At 40.0% G+C, this 23,693-nt stretch overlaps 1 protein-coding gene across 1 annotated transcript in view; it reads right to left on the bottom strand.

Annotated features, from left to right (window-relative positions):
• Positions 1-749: 749 nt before the first annotated feature.
• The window catches only part of crnkl1 (crooked neck pre-mRNA splicing factor 1), a 29,307-nt gene continuing 6,363 nt past the window's right edge, over positions 750-23,693 (bottom strand). Inside the window, exons 2-14 of the mRNA XM_080200070.1 lie at positions 22,834-22,986; positions 22,621-22,712; positions 22,375-22,533; positions 20,998-21,164; positions 18,974-19,152; positions 16,248-16,418; positions 12,415-12,606; positions 9,711-9,770; positions 8,368-8,448; positions 6,814-7,053; positions 2,727-2,828; positions 1,563-1,811; positions 750-1,081 (exon numbers count right to left, since the gene is read on the bottom strand). Of these exons, the coding sequence (XP_080056196.1) occupies positions 908-1,081; positions 1,563-1,811; positions 2,727-2,828; positions 6,814-7,053; positions 8,368-8,448; positions 9,711-9,770; positions 12,415-12,606; positions 16,248-16,418; positions 18,974-19,152; positions 20,998-21,164; positions 22,375-22,533; positions 22,621-22,712; positions 22,834-22,986 (2,019 nt within the window). The 3' untranslated portion in view covers positions 750-907. The remainder of the gene's footprint in view (positions 1,082-1,562; positions 1,812-2,726; positions 2,829-6,813; positions 7,054-8,367; positions 8,449-9,710; positions 9,771-12,414; positions 12,607-16,247; positions 16,419-18,973; positions 19,153-20,997; positions 21,165-22,374; positions 22,534-22,620; positions 22,713-22,833; positions 22,987-23,693) is intronic.

The raw sequence follows: 23,693 nt of genomic DNA, 5'->3' as shown, positions 1-23,693 counted from the left end.
TGAGCCCGAATTGTTTGAGAGGCATCACCCAAAGACTTTCCAGCAAAAGTTCCTGCAAAAGTGATTATAAATACTGATCAATTTCATCCTGTCTGTAGCTTACCATGATCCAATGGTCCAATTTATGGTATCAACATTTACAAGCAAAACATTTTTTTTATAAAGTGACAGTAATTTTATTTGTACACCCAATTATAAAATTTATGCCATCAATACACAGGCTCCACCAACTTCCTCTATCTTCTCTTCAGCTCTCCTGCTGAAGAACTTTGCTTTGACAATGACTGGCTGTTTTGGCAGACTTCCTTTACCGAGAACTTCATAGTAACCAGTGTGTACAAAATCAATAATGGGTGCTGGTCCTTCAGGTTTCTTGGCATAGTTCAATCTGGTCTGTTCAGTGTTTATCCAGATTTATGGTGGGACAGAACTGATTCTTCTTTAGATAGTAATATCTCTTACCAACCTTTCCAAAGAAACCTGGATGATATTTATCAAACTTGATTCTGTGATGATGCATACCACCAGCATTGGCACGACCACCAGGATGCTTCCTGTGTTTGCCTATAAAGCCATGACCGTGGCTACAGGACTATTTATCTTGAGACACAGACTGTCATCAGCTGGTTGACAGAGAATGCCTTAGTTATCAACTTTAGCAAAGTATTTAGCTTGGTAACTTATTCTGATCTCAACTGAGGATACTGTAGGAGAGGTCTTTACAATAGCACAAGAAATGCAGAAAAACCTTGGGTACAAAAACTTATTTAATAAGCACTTTGTAGACAGTTCTTTCTGGCTGTTCAAGTACTGCATTAAAAAAATTAGAAAATGTCCTGAAATAAGTGGGAAAATGAAATATAACAGCAACACAGTGGAGAAGGTATCAGCAAAGATTGTCCAGTCATCAGGATTCAGTCTCATTCTCCTCTGTCTCATTGTCAGGGTTATCTTCTGGTTCTTTCTCCTCACACAATTGCTTCTTCCAGAGCTTGGCCATAGCAAGGAGCTTGAGGTTTGGTTGATTTGCAGCATCTTCTGGGAAGATGTAATCGTAATACTCCTCCCAACCAGCATCTGTCTGTAAGTTGAGAAAATTATTGGAACATGTTACTTGGCAAAAGCATTAATTTTAGGAGATATTCACAGTAATTTCATTGCAGTGTTAATGTAATCCTAATTGTGACACCAATAAACAAACTCCAAATAAACTTTAAATTTGTTATCCTAAAGCCAGGAGTCCAAAATAATGAACCAACTTTTACATTTTTCTTGAAAAAGAGGTGAATTTCCCTAGCATTAAGCTTCCTGCAACCCGAGCTGGTTTAATTCCAGTTGCAAAATAAGGTAGGTAAACAGTCTGTAAGATTTCAAGGGCATTTTTTTTTATTTGAAGTATTTCTAATGTTTAATTTTTCATCAGTCTTGTAATTCTACAATACTTCAGCCGATCTAGTCAAGGATATAGTTTGGCTATCAACTATGAGCTTAAATTTCAAAGCTATTCCTTTATCACTAATTAACACAAGCAACTTTATATACACTTTGAAAAACGTCCTTACCCCATCTTCTGCTTGAAGCTTTCTCCTCTTCTTGACACGTTCTGGCATGAGTTTTCGAACCCTATCTTGTGAAGACTCTGTGCCAAATTCTGTCTCAAAGTCTCTCCAGGATTCCAAGAATATGAGCCGCTCTTCCTTTTCCTCGCAGTTCCGTAAAGATCTGTTGGCATCCTCATAGATTTGTCGGCATCTGGATATGCGTTCTGGCACGTCCACAGAAAGCTCAAATTGAACATAACTGATCCATACCTATATAAATTAAAAATAAAACATGCATTATCCTGCCAAAGTTGCAAGAGGATGGGAAACATTACTTTCATTCCCTCCAGTTCTATGGTGACATAAGATGAAATGTGAATGTGGAAAAGGTATCTGTGCAGAAAATAACAGTACAGAATTTGTAAAGTAATAAGTCGTAACCCTACAAGTGAACTGAGATAGAGTCAAATTCATAGAAGCTTCAATAGTAAACTTCATTACGAATATTCATCTGTGTTAGAAACTGAGATATTTGGTGGTTTTAATTTGACATTGGCGAAAGCTCCAATTATTGCTGTGCCCCTAACTTTTTAAACATTCACTAAGGCATATTGATTCATTCTAATTGCCAAAAATTAATGTACTCAGAAATTCTGAAGTTGACACATAGGAATTACACTGTATATAATGTTAATATAATTCTCATTTATGAAGTTTGTTACCACAATCACCTTGGAGAGAAAGCAACAATGGTTCACCAGTTTGATTTCTGGGATAATGGGATTTTGCAATCAAAAGAGAATGAGTAAAAATGTCCTATACTCCTTGGTGTTCAGAGGGATAAAAGCTGATCTCATTGGGAGGCCATTTCACCTGGTTAATAGTCTTGAGATAATGGGTAGCCATTCCAGGCAGAGATATATCTTCATTCAGAGATTCATTCTCTACCACTGAGGACAATGTATAGTCAATCACTGGGCATATACAAGATTGAGATCAATGGATTCTTGGAATCTAATGTAATCAAGGAATATGGTGTCAGATGGAAAAGTGGAGTTGAAGTCTAAAATCAGCTGAGACCTTAGTGAATGGCAGAGTCAGTCCTAGGAGCTGTATGGTCTATGTTCTTATAAAGTATGTCACAACTTTAGGTAAGTATAATGTTTCTATGCATAAGTAGCGCACCTTGACATGTTGAGTACGTTGAAGTAAGCGTCTGTATAGGTTTCTTGTCCTTTCATATTCTTCCTGTTCAATTTCAAAGTCTATGTAGGACTTCCAGAGAACCTGAAAAATATCACAGTTAACAAAATGACTCAACTTTTTCCTTTTAAAATGTAAAACTTCTGGAAGTTAATAACATTTAAGATTGAGGGACCTCCAAAATGATGGATTTTCAACGTATCTGGATTCTTAGAGCCCAAAGCAAAACAAGATTGAACTGGCCCAAAACAAGCCTGCTAAATAGCTCAGCTGAGGCAAGATCTACAGATCTTCTCAGTCCTGTATCCCGAGTTATACTTGAATTTGCTTTCTGAAGGCTGTTAGTGACTCGTGAAACAATATTCGAGCGTATTATATTTCTGTGTTTTGCACCATTTTGTCAAAGTATAGACACAATGTTCCATCTCCCTGTATCCAAAATGAAAGGAGGTCACACCCCTCAAAATCAGTGTAATGTCTTTGGGAGTAACACTCTGAAGTAAAATTGATGAGGTAACAGAACTGGATTTTTTTTATTAAGAAAGTCAATGTTTTGCATGACTCACAAATGAATCTTTATTTTTTTTCCCCATTTATTCATTGCCTTTTGCAAAAAAAAACTTAAATATCACAATCCTGACTTTTACAATGGAAGAACTGCCTCAGTCACAGAACTTTTCCTTTTGTAAGAAAAAGTTTGCCTTCAGCACTTCTGGTTGCTACTATGCTAAATTATTAGATTTTTGGTAAAGAAATAGAAAAGCAAAAATAAACTGGCATGCTCACCAGCCTTCAGAAATAGTATATTACTTGCTTTTTAAAAACCAATATAAATGTATTCTGGAATAATTAATTCTAATACAAATATGCCATTTCCGAAACCCATATTTTTAGATTAGTGCTAGTCATTTGAGCTGTTAAGTTATGCCACAAATTAACTTAGCCCTATTTAAAAGAACTAAGTTAGCAATCACAGCACAAAAATAACATTTTAGTTCTATTTTCTATTAGTTTTATGGCAGAATCACATACGTGCCGGTTAATGACATCTCCAAAAAGAGAAAATCTAACCATTTCCTGACGACATTCAATGGCTTCATTGAATGCCCCACTACCAACATCCTGGGGGTTACCACTGATCAGAACTGAGCTGGAATAGCCAAATAAATACTGTGATTACAAGAGCATGTCACAGGCTAGGAATCCTGCAAATAACACACCGTCTGACTCCCCACAATCTGTCATCATCTAAAAGCACATGTCAGGAATACTCTCTACTTGGTTGCATGAGTACAGCTCCAACAACACTCAAAGCTTTACCCCATCCAGGACAAACCAGCCCACTTGATCGGCACTCCATCCACAAACACTCACTCTCTCCACCATCAACGCATCATGGCAGTAGCATGCACCAGTGTCTACAAGATGCACAGCAAGAACTCACCAAGGTCCTCAGACAACAACTTCCAAACCCACCAACACTGTCACCTGGATGGACAAGAGCTACACACACATGGGAATTCCACCACCTGGAATTTCCCGTCCAAGTCACTCATCATGCTAACTTGGAAATATATTACCATTCCTTCACTGTTGCTGGGTCAAAATTCTGGAACCCAAGCCTAACAGCACTGTAGACTGCAGCAGTTCAAGTCGGCAGCTCACCACCACCTTCTCAAGGGCAACTCGGGATGGGCAACAAACGCTAGTCAGCCAGCGACGTCCATATCCCACGAATGAATAAAAAAAGGGCAATGTATTGGGTTGTGACAAGTGGTGTTCCTCAGGGATCAGTGCTGGGACTTTTGCTGTTTGTAATAGATATAAATGATTTGGAGGAAAACGTAACTAGATTGATTAGTAAGTTTGTGGATGACACAAACATTGGTGGATTTGCAGATAGCGATAAGGACCATCAGAGGATACAGAAGGATGTAGATCAGTTGGAGAGTTGGGTGGAGAGATGGCAGATGGAGTTTAATCTGGACAAATGTGAGGTAATGCATTTTGGAAGGTTAATACAGATAGGAAATATATAGTAAATGGCAGAACCCTTCAGAGTATTGATAGCAAAGGGATCTGGGTGTACAGGTACACAGGTCACTGAAAGCAGCAATGCAGGTGGAGAAAGTAGTGAAGAAGGCATATGGCATGCTTGCCTTCATCGGCTAGGGTACTGAGTTTTAAAAAAGTCATGTTGACGCTTTATAGAACCTTAGTGAGGCCGCACTTGGAATATAGTGTTCAATTCTGGTTGCCCACTACCAGAAGGATGTGGAGGCTTTGGAGAGGGTACAGAAAAGATTTACCAGGATGTTACTTGTTATGGAGGGCATTAGCTATGAGGAGGGGTTGAAGAAACTTGGTTTTTCTCACTGGAGCGACGGAGGTTGAGGGGAGACCTGATAGAAATCTACAAGATTATGAGACGCATAGATAGAGTGGAGAGTCAGAAGCTTTTTCCCAGGGTGGAAGAGTCAATTACTAGACCTCTCCTGGAAAGTATCTTAGAATCATAGAATCCCATTTGGCCCATTAAATCTGCACCGACCACAATTCCACCAAGGCCCTATCCCCATAACCCCATGTATTTACAATGCTAATTTCCTTGACACAAAGGGTCAATAATAGCATGGCCAATCCACCTAATCTGCACATCTTTGGACTGTGGGAGGAAACCAGAGCACCCAGGAGAAACCCATGCAGACACGAGAAGAACGTGCAAACTCCACACAGACAATGACCCAAGTCGGGAATCGAACCTGGGTCCCTGGCGCAGGGTAATCAACTCAGGATGATTCCTTATATTAAATGGGCTATTCAAATGCAAGTTGCTTTGCAAACAACTCAAGTTCAGGAGCTCACACCTGTTCAATGGGCTGAATGTTCTCCTTTTATGGTGCAATTGCTATGATTTGAAAAGTCATGAAATGAGAAACAACATGCTTCGAGCTAGCTGAAGTGAGAATGTTCAATGTATTGCTTGTTTAAAATCGGGACAGTGGCACAGTGGTTAGCACTGCTGCCTCACAGCACCAGGGACCTGTGTTCAATTCCGGCCTCGGGTCACTGTCTGTGTGGGGTTTACGTGTTCTCCCCATGTCTGCATGGGTTTCCTTCGGGTGCTCCAGTTTCCTCTCTCACTCCAAAGATGTGAAGGTTAGGTTGATTGGCTAAGCTAAACTGCCTCTTCAGGGAAATCAGGAGGTTAAGTATGTGGGGTTATGGGGATAGGACAGTACCTGGTTAGGGTTGTTGCAGGTGCAAGTGCGATGGGCTGGATGGCCTTCTTCTGCACTGTAGATTCTATGATTATCTTGTCACAATGGGCATTTAATAATACCATAGACAAATACAGTTTCCAGATGGAGAAATTCTCAAATATTAGTGAAAATCCAAATATTACGATGATTAGCTAGTTTTCAAATGCAGAATGTTTACAGACACATGATTCACTGAACTGTAACTTGCCAATTCATCAGTGGATTGCTTAAGTTTCACTGAAGTTTGGACATGGTTTTCTTAATTGAGGTGGTATCTCTTTCCAGAATAGACAAAGGTTTCAACCATATACAGTTTTAAAGAAAAACAAATTTCTAATCATTAGGATGAGTCTGATTGAAAGCATTTTTTTACATTACCAAGGTAATAAAATGGTTAAAGACAACAACTCCAGTTTAGGAGCTAGCACCAATTTAACGGGCTGAATGTATTGTTTGTTTGAAATTGGGACGGTGGCACAGTGGTTAGCACTGCCGTCTCACAGCGCCAGGGACCTGGGTTCAATTCTGGTCTTGGTTAAAAGCACAGGATGCAATTTCTCCCACTCCACTTAAAAGAAGCGATATAAGGAATAATTAGAGTGATGCAGCTGTCACTACAGCTGATAACTGTTTATTCAAAATGTTAAGCAACCATTTGATTCCTAAATTAATGTCATCTTTAATCCCTTAAAGTCAACTGTTTAGTGTTGCAAGTAATGGACTTGTTACCAAATGTGTTGCGCAATGCATTCAACCGTGCTTGCAAAACTTTTGAATGACACTGGAGGACTGACTAGATATCTTACCTCTGGCATATCTAGTCTAGGTTGGCCAATTGCCAGTTCGTAGATGGCACGAGCACGTTCAACATCACCAAGGATGGTCTCCAACTCGGCAAACTTAATCCAGGTAGTGCAGTTCTCTGGAGAAAACTCCAGGTATTTCTCATAGAGTTTCCTACACCGGTCAAACTCACGAAGCTGTAGCTCTAGTTCAATGTACCCTTTGAACAGCTTGTTCTTTGGACATTTTCCGATGCCAGTGCCCTGAAAGTGCACAAGAAGAAAAATTCTAATCTAAATAATTGTGCATTAATGTACAGTTTTTCTAGATTCAAAATAAGGTTGCCAGGCGGTTTACAACAATAAAGGCAGGCCTCTCAGTCCAGCACCATCTGGCACATTGGGGAAAACAGACCATTTTATAACAGCCTTCACAAATGGGAGGGATACACATTCCCATTTGACATGAAAAGGAAAAACAAGCAATTCCACAAACTTTGGAAATCTTAAAAAAAACTGTCAATTAACCCTCAGAAAGAGAAAATACCAAAGCTTTTAGTGAAGGGTTAAGCGTAAAGTGTTTCCCCATCTGTTTTCTCTTTAGATGCTAACTGACCTACTGTGCATTCCCACCATTTTCTGTTTTTGCTTTTGTTTAAACAGGGATGTCGTCCAATTGAACTAATGTTTGATCTAAGAAGATTCCAATGTCAGCACTTTTCCAATCATCTGGTGGCAATACTGGAATTAAAATAAAGAACCATAGAAACTTAGAATCCCTACTGTGCAGAAGGCAGCCAGCACTGACAACAATCCCACCCAGGCCCTATCCACGTAACCCCATGTAGTTATCCTGCAAATCCCCCTGACACGGAGGGGCAATTTAGCCTGGCCAATCAACCTAGTCTGTACATCTTTGGAGTAAAAAGTCTGACAACACCAGGTTTTAGTCCAACCGATTTATTTGATAATAAACTCACTAGCTTTTGGGGTTTCCCTTTATAGCACAGCCCTGCAGGGCACAGCCTCACAGGTTCAATTTCCATCTGTACTGAGTTCAGCTGATGCCAGTCAGGGCGGTAGTAATGCTGCTGGAATTCTCATTGTCCTCACATAGGGGTCAGGAAAATTAACCAGTGTTACTTCCTCTATTTGTCATCCCTTAGCACCTGCTATAAGAGTGCACTAACGTGTGGATATTAAGCAAGAATCAGATCATAAGCAGAATCAGATGCAGGTTTGACACCCCTTCTGGTGAACAGCCCATTGACACTCATTGTGTTAGAGGGCACCCAGTATCTCTCAAAGGAATTCACATCTTCAGAACGACAAAGGACTAATTTAACAAAATCAAGTAATACATTTGAAAAAAATGTCAATCAATTGCCTTGGCACCTGGCTTCTGCTGTTAGCGGTCACATGTTTGTTAAGTCCTGCCCTGTGATAAACAGTGTTTCATAAAAAGAGCACAATGTGGCAACAAAAACAAAAGTGCAAATTCTGGGAGTCTACATTAACCATAAGCTAATAAAGATATATTTTGTTAAGTAAAAATGAACAAAGGTGAGAGTTGCTTACCAAAGCCCTCCTGGCTAGTGACAGGTTCTTCTGTCGAACTTCAAACTGTGCATACAGCAGCCACAATTTAGCAAATGTGAACTAAAAACATAAGATATTAAGATCGGAATGTGAGAATCTATACTAAAACAGTATTTTAAGTTATTCTAAATGATATTGGAGTAAGAGACAATCATTTTGGATCTGGAGCCTATTGTGTAACAACATTCACCACCTGTGAATAATGACTAATCTGCACTGAACAAATCTAGAATAGTTCTGGTTACAATTATTTCAGAATTAAATAACCTTCCCATTATTTTTGCTTCACTAAAGCTTCCTCCGTTACTTGAGATCAATACTGAATAATCTTCATGTAAAACAGGAACTTTTATTTTGTCAGCTCCTTCCAAAGGGAGAACCGTAAGAATAAAAAGATAAGAAATACCAAATATTTATGGATGTTGTGGAATTTTCAAAGTAGGACTGCATTGCCAGTTGCAAATCAGAAAGGCCTTTTTTAAACCTCAAACCTAAATAAATCTGAAATACTTTATTTCAGAGTAAATCTGACACTACTTGCAGTAAATGCCTCGAAAGATATGTGGGTTAGGTTGAGCGGCATGCAAGTTTGTCCCTTAGAGTCAAGGGTATACATGTGGGGTTACAAGGCCTGGTTGGGATTGTGGTTGGTGTAGGCTCAATGGGCCAAATGGCCTTCTTCTGCACTACAGGGATTCTGTGATAAAACCAGGTAGAGAGCAAGGAAAGAACAAACTTGCATTTTCATAGTGGCATTCAAGATCTTGGTGTGCAACTTAGAATAACTGAAGTATTGATGGATGTGCGGTCACTCTTGTAGGTAAATGTGTCAATCAACTTGTACAAAGAAGGATCGCATGAAGAACGGTAACTCTGAAAACTAAACAATGGCCAGGGCACTGGGTGAACTCCCTCTCTGCTTTGAATTGTTTATATCCAGCTGAGCTGTTTGGGGGCTGGGGAGGGCAGGGGGAGCTATAGCCTTAATCCGTAATTCAAAAATGGGCAGATCCTACATGCAGTACTCTCCCGATACTGCACAGAGATCTCAGCCTGGATTACGTGCTGACATCTTGCAGACTGACCTACTGACTCAGACAAGAATGATACACAGAGCCATCACTAACACCAAATAATTTCTGGAGAAAGGGTCTGTATGGTTTCAGTAGCAAGGCAATGTAAAGGGTTACTTAAGTCTGCAATGAATACTGGGTATAAAGAGGAAATCAACTGTGTGGATATCATACGTCAAAACTCATTTAGATCCAATTAAAGCAAGGCCACAGAATTACTATCATCAGTTCAGGACTGCATAGTTATACCTTCTTATGAGGGAGGAGTTCCAAGCATGCTTGATACACTTGCCTAGTCTTCTCTGGATCCTGTTCAGGAAGAAATACTGAAGTTATGGAAAATATTTTCACAATTGCTAGAAGTACAACAAATGATTTATTCTACAAAGGGCATCTGAGTCTAGAGCAATTGTGAATTTGGAAACTGAGAATGATATATTTTTTGTTAGCAAAGGTATTAAGGCAAATTTATGGAATTAAGTCAAAGATCATTTATGATTGGATTAATGGCAGAACAAGTCTTAAATGGCCTACTCCTGTTCCTACGTTTCCATGCATAGCCCATTAAGGACTGGAATCTATTGCCCAACTGTGCAGTGGAGGCAGATTCAATCATGGCATTCAAAAGGGAATCATGTCACCTGAAAAGGGGAAACGTGCAGAAAGTGAGAGAATGGCACTAGGTGATCTGCTCTTTCGGAAAGCCGACAGATACAATGGGCTGAATGGCCTCCTTCTGTGCTGTAAGAATTCTGAGAAATTAGAACTTAATTTTATTTTGAAAATCTTTCCAAGTCAACTGGTGAGACAGAGGCTGGAATGTTATGGTTTTGGGACGAGCGGCGCCATAAAATCCTGCCCAGAGTGCGAAGATCTAGGCCAGCAGCAGATAATGATTTTGTAGCAAACAGTGGGCCATTTTTAAAATTTCCATTGACTTGGAAAATATTGCCAAGATTTTTAATGTCAAACCAAGTAGAAGCCATAGAAAGGAAGTCATCCCCCGGAAACAGTGCGATCTATTATTCTATGAACTTAGTTAGAAAGACAATCAGTCCTGGTGGAGATCACTGCTGATCCATCGAGAGTTAGAACATAGAACATTACAGCGCAGTACAGGCCCTTCGGCCCTCGATGTTGCGCCGACCAGTGGAACCAATCTAATGACCCTCTAACCTAAACTATTCCAATGTTATCCATATGCCTATCCACTGACCATCTGAATGCCCTTAAAGTTGGCAAGTCCACAACTGCTACAGGCAGGGCATTCCGCACCCTTACTACCCTCTGAGTAAAGAATCTACCTCTGACATCCATCCTATAATTACCACCCCTTGATTTAAAACTATGTCCCCTTGTTTGTTTTGTGCTGCCAATTTCACCTCCCCAAGATCTTTTTTGACAGAAGTCATGCAGTATTTAAAACTCTGCTCTAAACTGGTCCTTCACAGTTACCACAATATTGAGAGCGACACCATATTACAACATTACAAATTTCATTACTGCAGCTTATCAGATTGCCTTTCAGAGAAAAATAAAGTTGGAAAAACTGCCTTCTTCAACCGAAGTCCATGTATTATAGGTACACCCACCGTGCTATTAGGGAGTGAGTTCCAGAATTTTGACAAATTGAAGGAATGGTGATATCATTCTAAGTCAGTATGGTGAATGGCTTGGAGTGGGGAACTTCCAGGTGGTAGTGTGTCTGCTGCCCTGTTCTTTCTAGATGGTAGTGGTCGCAGGTTTCGACAGTGCAGTCTAAGGAGCATTGAATTCCTGTAGTGTATCTTGTAGATGATACACACTGCTGATAGTGTGCATCGCTGATGGAGAAAGTAAATGTTGTGGATAAAGTGCCAATCAAGCAGGTTGCTTTGCATTGGTTGGGGTCAAATTTCTGATTGTTATTCGAACTGGACTTCGAGACAAGGGAAGAGTATTCCATCACAGACCTGTCTTGTGCCTTGTAGATTGTGTACAGGCTTTGGGGAGTCATGAGGTGAGTTACTCACCCCAGGATTTCCAGCCCAATGACTAGTTCAGTTTCTGGTCAAAGGTAACCCCCAGCATCTTGATAGTGGGGAATGCAGTGATGATAATATCATTGAATGTCAAAGGGAAATGGCCAGATCTCTTGCTGGAGATGGTCACTGCTTGGTACTTGTGTGGAGTTTCTCACGAGGCCAAGGAATGTTGGCATGCCCACTACGACTCTCACCAACTTTTACCGATGCACCATAGAAAGCATTCTTACTGGTTGTATCACAGCTTGGTATGGCTCCTGCTCTGTCCAGGACTACAAAAAACTACAAAGGGTCATGAACGAAGCCCAGTCCATCACGCAAACCAGCCTCTCATCCACTGACTCTGTCTACACTTCCCGTTGCCTTGGAAAAATAGTCAGTATATCAAGGACCCCATGCACCCTGGACATATTATTCCATCAGGAGAAAAACACAAAAGTCTGAGGACACATACCACTTGACACAAGAACAGCTTCTTCCCTACTGCCACAGACCCACCTCGTAGTAAGTTGATCTTTCTCTACACCCTAGCTATGACTGTTACATTCTGCACTCTCTCTCCTTTCCTTCTCTATGTATGGTATGCTTTGTCTGTATAGCACGCAAGAAACAAAACTTTTCATTGTACACTAATACATGTAACAATAATAAATCAAATCATTACTTGCTACTTGCCAGCCCAAGCCTGGATATTGTCCAGGTTTTGTTGTATAATACGTTCAACTTGTGCAATCATCAGAAAATGTCCTCATTTATTATGGAAGGAAATTTAGCAGCCGAAGATTGTTGGGGCAATGAGGAACATTGACATCTACAGAAGCCTTGCAGTCTCTGGAGACCAGATCACAGGAAAACAAGCAGGAAAATGCAGCATTAATGTATCCGCACATAAAATGATTTGCCCCCATATTGAATAGTCTTAGCTGTACCTTTGCCTCCAGTTCTTCAAACAGAGCATAGTTGATCCATAAGTAAATGTATCTTCTCCAATGCCGCTTTTCCTGAATGGGTGGTACGTTGGCTATTGCACGCTCATACACTTCATGGACAGTATCAGGATCTCCGTCGCTTTCAACTAGTCGCAGGTAGTCAAACCAGGCATCATAATTATGTGGATTAGCCTGTCAGAAATATATATGATCTTAAAGTATTCAAATTACTTTGACGTGGAACTCAATATAAACTCATCACGATACCCATTTTTATTTTCATTCTGAAGAGCACTTTTAACATAGAACATAACAGTGCAGTATAGGCCCTCCGGCCCTCGATGTTGCGCCGACCAGTGGAACCAATCTAATGACCCTCTAACCTAAACTATTCCAATGTTATCCATGTGCCTATCCACTTACCATTTGAATGCCCTTAATGTTGGCGAGTCCACAACTGCTGCAGGCAGGGCATTCCACAACCTTACTACCCTCTGAGTAAAGAACCTACCTCTGACATCCGTCCTATAATTACCACCCCTTAATTTAAAGCTACGTCCCTTTGTGTTAGCCATCACCATCCGAGGCAAAAGGCTCTCACTGTCCACCCTATCCAATCCTTTGATGATCTTGTATGCCTCAATCGGGTCACCTCGTAACCTTCTTCTCTCCAATGAAAATAACCTCAAGTCCCTCAGCCTTTCCTCATAAGACCTTCCCACCATACCAGGCAACATCCTAGTAAACCTCCTCTGCACCCTTTCCAATGCCTCCACATCTTTCTTATAATGCGGCGACCAGAACTGTACGTAATACTCCAAGTGCGGCCGCATCAGAGTTTTGTACAGTTGTAACAGTTGGTTCCCCTCACATACTGTCCACATAAACATGATTAGCTGTGCCATTACCGATGCATCATTCCCATCCTTTTGATGCAAGCTAGATTTTTTCCTGTCCCCCCCGCCTCCACCATTAAACTGGCCACATTTCAGAAGAAAAAATGTTCAAGAGCCAGCACGCTGACAGCCTCCGAGCACAATAAGATTTCTTGGTCGCAGCTGCCATGGTGCAGTGAGTTATTGAGTGCAATCACAAGTCTACTCATGCTAGTAGGCAGACGTGACAGCGGCAGAGTTTCGTAGAAAAGGCATTCACTATGTTGGCTGTACAGCATAATGTTAATAGAAAAATCAATAAAATGGCTATTAGAGAAAGGTTATTTGCACTAAGACACTGACTGCTTCAGAGGAACTTGACAATGCACAGCACTGTACTCCAAAAAACTATATATGTAAAACGAATGAAATCTTAAAAAGAGAATTACATTTTAAAACACAATAGTGCAAAATCTGGTACAGTATCACATACATGATTTCTGGCACTGATATAAAAGGGTTTTCTAAACCACCTAACCCACCCCACACACACTTGTCAGTCATCTTATTCTGCCAAAGTCATTATGTCTTTGCCCTTCCATATAACTGTTTAGTTTCTTGTCCACGCAATGTATCAGACTATACGTCATCACAGAAGTTTTACTGAGCTTTGACTGACACCATGTTCCACCTGCTGCTAGAACTACATTTTACAAAAGACACCTCCTGGAGAACAGTTAATACAGACAATTGGTGACTGTGTTGGAGCGTTTTACATGCATTGGAGTTTCTTCAACTTCACAGTGCAGCAAGATTAACAGAAGGGCAGCACAGTGGTTAGCACTGCTGCCTGACAGTGCCAGGGATCTGGGTTCAATTCCAGCCTCGGGTCACTGTCTATGTGGAGTTTGCACATTCTCTCCATGTCTGCCTGGGTTTCCTCCAGGTGCTCTGGTTTCCTCCCACATTCCAAAGATCTGTGGGTTGACTGGCTATGCTAAGTTGATTCTAGTGTCAGGGGGATTGTCAGGGTAAATATGTGGGGTTATGGGAATAGGGCCTGGGTGGGATTATGGTCTGTGCAGACTAGATGGGCTGAATGGCCTCCTTCTGCACTGTAGGGATTCTATCAGACTGGATTGACTCTTGAGTAGTTACATTACAAGTCTAGAATGCCCACAAGCAAATCAATGTATTGACACTAGGGTTGTTAATAAACTCAAACCAAATAATAAAGGGCATTTTAAGCTGCACTCTAGTCAACACTGTCACATTAACATGTTCCAAAAACGTAACTATATCAGAACTTTGATTTTGCTCTTCATTTTTAGGAGAAAGGCTGTCTCGCTATCAAACACTTTGCACAAGTCATTGCTTTATTTCTAATACACTGCATTGATACATGGAGCTAAAAAGGTTTATTGACTCAGGGTTTTGTGATCATCTCCAAACTGACGGTGCTCACACTTGATCATGAAGAAAATCTTTGAAGCATGGATTTCACCTTTCCCAAAGTTTATTTCAGTGTGGCACCAGCTATAGAGGATGTCTGCTAACCAGCAACACTGATATAAAGCAGGTTAAGCTGCTGGTCACAGCAAAGCATTCTCACAGACATGGAAACTGGGAACAGGATCTTACAGCCCTTCCCACCCATCAAGATATTAGAGTCCTGCCAAACTAAATGACGAGTTAAGTGACTTGCTGCTTCTGCCGGTGGGAGATACACTATGCCACAGACAAAATCCTGGCCAGGGAACTGTAGGTAGGTTTATATTATTCACTTCTTAGAGTTTTGTAGAAAGCTAAATAAAGATTTGGATGTAAACATGGGAATTCGGTGAAAGCTGAATTGCCATAACCTTTTAAAAACATATTTTAAAAATTCATTACATTTTTAATCTTGGACAAACTTGACACCCACAAATGTAAAATTAGGTTTTTTGCAGTTGTTTTGCCATGAGTAAACATGAAGAGTGCTGAGAAAACTAGCACTTTTAGACATAGCCTAGCAACTCCCATCAATAATTATTTATAAAAAAGGTAACAACAAAAAAAAATTAGCCGGAAGCCTTGGAGTAAAGGCAGTATCTGTACACAGAACAGAACAGCCTGCAGGTGCAGCAGGTGGTCAGGAAGGCGAATGGGATGCTGGCCTTCATAGCGAGGGGGATTGAATATAAAAGTAGGGAGGTCTTGCTGCAGCTGTATAGGGCATTGGTGAGGCCGCAGCTGGAGTACTGTGTGCAGTTTTGGGCGCCGCACCTGCGCAAGGATATTTTGGCCTTGGAGGGAGTGCAGAGGAGGTTTACTAGGCTGATACCGGAGTTGAGGGGGTTGAGCTATGAGGAGAGGCTGAATAAACTAGGCTTGTACTCGTTAGAGTTTAGAAGAATGAGGGGAGATCTCATTGAGATGTATAAGATGATGAATGGGATGGATAGGATAGAGGTGGAGAGACTCTTCCCGCTCAAAAAAGACAGTAGGACTAGGGGGCACAGCCTCAAGATAAAGGGGGGGCGGTTTATAACGGAGTTGAGGAGGAACTTCTTCACTCAAAGGGTGGTGAATCTCTGGAATTCTCTGCCCGTTGAAGTGGTGGAGGCTGCCTCGCTAAATATTTTTAAGAAGCGGGTTGATGGGTTTTTGATAAGAGAGGGGATTAAGGGTTATGGGGAGAGGGCGGGAAAGTGGAACTGAGCCACGACAGATCAGCCATGATCTTATTGAATGGCGGGGCAGGCTCGAAGGGCCAGATGGCCTACTCCTGCTCCTATTTCTTATGTTCTTATGTTTTAGGTAAATGATTCAGAGGTTTGGTCCATACCTAAACATTTAATTGTCTTGTCCCATTTTAGATGCTGCCTGACTTGCTATGTTCCCAACATTTACTGTTTCCAATTTTGGAAAGGCACGTGTATTATTTTGGCAAAACAGATCGGGAAAGATAAATCTTACCTTGACTTCCTCTTCGTACTGAAAGCGCCTTTTGCTGACAATAACATCTTCAATGCCTCTTCTGTCTCCAAACTTTTTCTCAAACACCGTGTAGTTTTTGAAGAGCTCTTGAGCCTTCTGTTTGGCAATTCTGTCAAGTGCATATTTGTAGATCACCCTCACTCGATCAAACTAGAAAAATATACAGTCAGGATATGAAGTGAAAGTGCCACTAAAGCATTTGATTCAAAAACAGCAGAGGCAGGAACAACATTGTTCAGCAGAGATCACACAGATCTTTCAAGGTTTGATTATTATAAAATGGCTTCTAATAATTGTGTTGCATAGGTAAATTCACACATTTATTGTATCTGTAAAAGTTACTGAAAAACAATGATGAAAATTGATACTACAAAAGGATGAAATAGTCACACCACTCACAATATTTCAATCACAGCTTTCCTACTCCTCTACTGAAGGAATTGACATTTCTCACTGTAGAAGCTTTACGTCAATGGTCTGCATTTCAGAAGGCATCACTGACTAACTATCAAGGTAAGAATGCTGGCTGATTTCCCTCCCCCTACCACCGCCATCCTCAGTGCATCATCTAACTCAGCATGGAGCAAAGTTTGAATTATCCTGGATGGCACAGCCAGTCAAATACTGGACAAAGCAGTTATCCATTAAGCCAGCTGTTGTGCAACTGTCTTTCTTGCCCCTGCATTTTATCTGACTGCAGATTTCAGAATTCAGCTAAAAAAACAACCACATGCACTGTTCTCATGTGTGGCAACTAATAATGTAACTGTTTGCAGTTGGCAGTTTTCACAATACTAGGAAGGAACCATATAAACAGATGATACAGAATATGGTGGTTTATATTGTCATCATCTGGAGAATCTTACTGCAGAAATCAAACATATTTTAAAAATTCCACAGAGTACTAGAAGTATTTGTGCAATCAAATGTGACAGCACCTCACCAAACCAGCTATTTTTTGAATGCAGCAAACTACCTATTATATTGGGCACAGTTTAAAAATGTGCAGGTTAAGTAGATTGCCGTGCTAAATTGCTCCCGGTAAGTGTAGCATTATGGGTATTGGGCAGAAGGGAGGCCTGGATGGATGCTCTATCAGAGACAGTGCAGACTCAATGGGTTGAATGGCCTCTTTCTGCACTGTAAGGATTACCATAGAAAATTACAGCTCAGAAACAGGCCTTTTGGCCTTCTTGTCTGTGCCAAACCATTTTTTGCCTAGTCCCACTGACCTGCACTTGAACCATATCCCTCTACACCCCTCTCCACCCCTCTCATCCATGAATCTGTCCAAGTTTTTCTTAAATTCTATGCTTCTTTGTTATATCTGCATGCCTTTCATCCATAAGCTTAGAATCCCTTCATTTATCATGCTGCTTACAACCTTCTTGACTGTGTCATTTAGTGACTTAATTTCTTCACAAAGAAAAATTGGCAAACTATAATTTGTGAGAAATTGTCTGGAATAAACAAAAAATAGGACACATGCAAGTGGCAACAAAAATTGCTGCTGCTGATGCATATAAATTAGCTTAGCAAACCCTGTCTGAAACATGTGTAAATGCAATGCCAAAAAAAGCTATTTTGAACTCAGCTTAAAATTTTAAAGCATGGCACAGGCTTTGTGATATTCTGAAAGGAAAGCATCAGCAAACATTGATTACTAATTTGATTGAAGAAAATTATGTTCACATAAGGTCAGATACTGAATGAAATTAAAACATTCACCATCACATCCCAGAATAATAATTTCTTCCAATTTGTTATCGATGATTTTTATTTCACATGCAACAATCAAACTCTAGCATTCTCCTGAATTTATTTTTAAATCACGCAATTCAAATTTCATAGCGAACACTTTAAATTGTTGGCCATGGAAATTTCACAAATGCATTCTCTTTTGCAATAGTAATTTCAAAAGCAACTCTTCAGGCTGGCTAAGCACCACCCTCATAATCTGATATTTGACCACTGGTCACTCCCAAACCAAGCTCTGTCCCCTTCCCCACAGTGTAAATGCAACAGTGGGTGACACATACCCTGCGATTCCCTCTGCCCAACTGCCAGTGGAAGACCATATAATTTTGAAGCTATCAAAGGTTTACCCAAGTTTTCAACCATTGTAATCAAGTGGAAAAGTGATGCCGACACTGACCAGGAGAAAGGAAATACATAAGAATTATAAGTGTTGCATACGCACAAAGAGAGAGATGGGGAGAAAGAGGAGAGTGAAAGGCCTAGAAAATGGAAACTACAGGGTAAATTTTCCAATCCTGTCTTCTTTGGGAACTGTCGCAGACCATTGAAAAGTCTGTTAACCTCAGGCAGAAATGTCTGGCGAGGGGTGGGCTGGACTGGAAAATCCTGTCCTATAGGAGAGGAGTTCAGAGGAAGGAGATGACAAAAAGAAGGTAGCGTAGTGAGACTTAAAGAAGGAGAAATAAGATTCAGAGACAAAGGGTAAGATAAACTGAGGGGGAAATGGAGAGAAAAAAATGGTTGAATATAAATAAATAGAGTCTCAGAAAGACTAAAAAAATTCCATGAGTAATGTTATGGGAAATGAAGTTTAGATTATTTTCCACTTTAAACAGAATTGAGACTATTTGGATTCTTCTGCTCTTGTTTCAAATGCAAGGGTAAATATGGTCAGTTTCTCTGGATCAGTCTGGAAAACAAACAATTAAATCCCATCACTTTCTTACTTCTTTCTGCTTTTCTTCAAATTTTGCAAACGCGACAAAGAGCTGTTCGTCCATATGGTCTTCTCCAAAAAACTCCACTCCTCTTTCATATACTTTCCGTGCATGCCCCACATAACCATGCTTTTCTTCAAACCGGGCATATTTAATCCAGTTCTTCACATCAGGATGGATAAAAACAAGTGTGGAAGAATTAAGGAGAACAAAACTATTTAAAAGGAATCCTGCCCATAAGTAGCTATAAAATCATCTCTTTTTTGTTAGTGCCCCAGTATACAAGATCTGTTCCAACACTTTCAGCCATGGTGATATTTAGTTGCTTGCAAGGCGGTGGATAAAGGTTTTCCATTATGATGGGCCTGCTTTCCTAGCAATTCCTCCAGTGAAGAAACCTATCCCCTACATGCAGTGAACTGTCTTGCTGGTATGGCAGAGCACAGGCATTTATTATATGGGGGATTGTGAACAAAAACTCACATCTTATCCAAAACTCTGCTTCTCAAGAAACCTTGTGATAAGAGTATGATAAAAATGGGGACAGTACCTTCAGTGTTAAATGCTTTAAATAACATTTCAGTCCCTCTTTTCAAACTACATTAATTGATCAATGTAATGATTCCTTCGAATAAAATGCTCAAACCCATTTTCAACATTCCACAGTAATGTGTGAATTAAAGCATGATAAACTAGCCTGGAATTTCCCAAAAGGTTTCAGCACAACTATAATATTAAAACTTTGCACCCAACCTACGCTGAAACACCACTCCCCAGTACCCCAATGCAAAGACCAGATTATAAGTTTTTCCTAGATTTACATGAATAATGGTGCAGACTTATATCCAAAAAATTAGGTTCAGCACAGTCTCAGTCATCCAATATTGCTGCAACAGATTTCTGGAGCTTGACATCAATTTTCCTAGCATTTTTCTCATTTTTTTTAAATGAGCTCTACACTATACTTAACCAAGTCTCAGCGCACCCAAAACATTTTGGACTCCCAACTCCCCACACACTCAGAAGGACTGCATTGGTCTCTCCAATGGGCATACTTTGGTTCTGCCTAATAATAGATGAGGAAAGAGAGACAAGAAGCAGTGAGCGTGAGACACCACATCAGAAGATAACAGCAGACTGAAATCACCTCCACAAAAATGTAACAGCTAAACAATTCCTTGGTGTTGTTCCCAATCTACTGGTGGTACTGTAACCAGAAATGGAGTAAAAATCCCATCTGCATCCATAAACGAGGCTCCTTCAGCATCAATGAGGCCGTATTACTGGAAAAGAAAAGCAGCTGAGCAGAATCTCCAGCCAACATCTTCCACATATGGAAAGTAACTGAACAAATCAGACTTTTACATGTTAAAAATGGCCTTCTTACACGAGTGACAGAGGCTGACCATATTGACACCACGCTGAATTTGTGGAAACTAGATATTGTTCCAGGATAGAACAATGTAGCTACTGCATTCATAAATTTAAAAAATGAACTAGAAAAAGGTCCTGCTGATGGTAAAACGTCAGGGATCGCTAAACAATTTAGATTTCAAACCCAGATTAAATTGTGTTTCACATTTCCTTTTCCTCACTTTTGGTAGTGCTAGCTGGAACAGTAACTGAAACAGTACTGCTGCAATGAAGCATCAGTATTTTTAATTTCATATTCCACACATGAAATCTCTTGAATTTATGAAATGGCAATAGACAAATGCACATTGAAACAAACTGCGCAACAATAAATAGTGCTGCTGCAATTGAGCCTGTGTTACACCAGCTTTAAAAATTTAAGAAACAGAACTTGCCAAAAGGGATATAAATGTACTTTCACCAGCCTTCTAATCACAGCATGCACGCACATCAAACTCTATCTAATAGCAGTTGTACTGGCTGGAGGTGTAAACCTGTAGCAGCAACCCAATCACTGCAAGGACTGAATTTCAGATACGTCAGCTTTCCTGTTAGTTGTTGTGAAGATGAACTTACCAAGGTTAAAGAACCTTATTTCTTTCTACAATTTACAAGGATATACTTCTCATAAACCAGTCTGGCTCTTTCAATTTCTTTGTATCGTAGTTCGAAGTTGATATAGGAGTGCCAAGCTTGCTCATCAGGTTGCCATTCCATCCAGCGCTCAAAAACCTGTCGTCCTCCTGCAACATTCCCAAGCATCTCCTCCATGTAGGTGTATTTATACCTAGCGAAAGTAAATACAATACAGCCTAGTATGTACAAACAAACATAAGCATACCCTTAGACCCTTTCTGGGAACATTATGTACATGCATCACAGTGGTGCAGTGGTAATATTACTGGACTACTTATCTGGAAGCCCAGATTAATGCATTGGGAACATGGGTTCAAATCCCATCATGGCAGCTGGTGGAATTTAAATTCTGTTAATAAATTTGGAATGTAAAATTAGTTTTGGTAACGTTAACCATGAAACCAACATCAATTACTGTAAAAATCCATCTGATCCACTAATGTTCTTTAGGGAAGGAAATCTGCCATCTGGAGTCATATGCAGGCCAGATACAGTAATGTGGTTGACTCTCAACTGCTCTCCCAAATGGCCTGGCAAGCCTCTCAATTAAAGGGCAATTCGGGATGGGGAAACTACACCCCCATGACATTTCAGCAGTTTGCTAAGTACTGAGTATGTAACCCACATTTCAAAGCTGGTTCTTTCCTGTCTGTCTCATCACCAGTTCAATCTCATGAGTTGGTTCAGAGTGGTGTTTACACAGACAATGGAACAGCTCACCTTCCTGGTTGCAGCTGATGTAGGTGGGAAAAAGGAGAAAAGGGATTCTTATCCTTTTAGAGTACACGACCTCATGCTAATTCTTGGTCAAAACAAAATAGTATATTTAAATTTACCCAAAGAAAAAAGGCTCTCTCTGTGTGGCAGGAACAGACTGGAATGCATCAAGTCCAAATACAAGAACAGACTTGGAAGTGTAACCAGAAATATTTACTCCCCTTAATAGCTTCTTATAGGCTGAATATTATCCAGGATCAATACAACATGGCTATTAAATCTATATTTGAAATATAATTTATATTCAAATACAGTGAATGACAAAAATGAAACAAAAAGTAGTTAATCAATAGAACAAATAACTATTGTATGTGCTATTATCGACATTCATTCACGTTTACTTTTTGAGAATGTATTACAATTACCAAGAAGATGGTTAGAAAAAAAAATAAGCCACCAATTTAAAACCAGAACTGTTTTGGAGGACCTTGTGTTCAAAAGGAAGTGTTTTAAATCATAGTATTTATTTTTCAAAGGTCTTAGTCAATTAAATATTTAAAGTAACAGAAGACTGGGTTTGTTGACAATTCTACGCAAAGTCCAACAGCGTACAGAATGTTTTGAACTGAAATGCAAAGCCTTACCAAAACTGGTTGACCCTGGGCAGGATGGTAATTGCTCGATCCCAGATATTGCGGGCATGATTAATCTGCCGATTTTTCATTTCCATTTCTGCGTACTTCAACCACAGGGTGACATTTCTGTGATCGACATCTAATGCTCTCTCGTAAATGGAACGTGCTCTTGGTCAAAGATAAAAGAAACAAATTGAAGTCTTTTTAAAAAAATACTAATATATCAATCATATTAAATTTCCTTAAAATAATTACCGTTGTATTTCTTTTAGACTCTCCTCCCATTGTGCGTATTTGATCCAGTTGCTAATAACTGTTCGATTTTTCCGTATATTGTCTTCAAACGTCTATTACAAGACGATACCAATTAAAAAACTGGAAATAACTTATGATTCAAGGGCAACGATTCAGATTTGTTAAGGTAATCTGGTAAAGGAACAGGAAATGTAACTATTATAAAGCACCTACTTTTCTTTTTCTTAGCTTGTAGTCATTCAATTCCTCCTCATCTGTGATCTTTTGTGTGGGAGGTGGTGGAAGAAGTTCAAGTTCCCTCTCTTTTGCTTCTCTCAGGAGCTGTTCAGCTGTGATTTGCAATTCGGCAGGTGCTTTATTTTTCACCTATGGATAAAAATGAGCCAAGTCAATTACAGTTCTTTTATAAACAGATAAATTTGATAGCCCATGCAAAACTGAAACAAAATCTTGTTACAACAATAACAGAGTTTAATGAATTTTATGTTGAATCAGAGGTGGGACTTGGTTTAGCTACTACTGTTTTCTCCAATACAACCCATGTTTTTGAGCACATGCTGAAATAATCATACTACTGGCCACATTTGAAAATTGAGTAAGTTGAGAGCTTACCAAGCAAACTATACACTGGAAACTAAATATAACTAAAATTTGGAAAATACATTACAAAGTCTATTCCAAAACATATCACAAATGGTCTGAAGGTGAAAAGAAAAACACAAAATATAGAAGCACTATATATAGAAATATAGAAGCAATATACGGATTACCAAAAAACCTTGGTCGAAGAGTTTTAAGGACCATCTTAAAGGGGACAGAGGGGTGGGGAGGTTTGTGGGAGCAAATCCTAGAATTAAGGGCTTAGGAAACCGAAGGCACAGCCACCAACGGTGAAATACATTATATTAGGGATGCTCAAGAGGTGCCTATGCTCACCTTGGGGGAAATGGCACAGATCAGGAGGAACAAGGCCTTGGGAAGATTTGAAATCAAGGTTAGGAATTTTGCTTAACCAGGAGCCAATTTGGATCAGCAAGCACAGAGGTGATGGATGAACAGGACTTTGTCTAAGC

This window comes from Carcharhinus amblyrhynchos, chromosome 12, assembly GCF_965287045.1.
Source record: "Carcharhinus amblyrhynchos chromosome 12, sCarAmb.v2.hapA, whole genome shotgun sequence".
Lineage (NCBI taxonomy): Eukaryota > Metazoa > Chordata > Chondrichthyes > Carcharhiniformes > Carcharhinidae > Carcharhinus > Carcharhinus amblyrhynchos.
The sequence above is the reverse complement of the archived record's forward strand: the minus strand, read 5'-3'. Positions and strand labels throughout refer to the sequence as shown.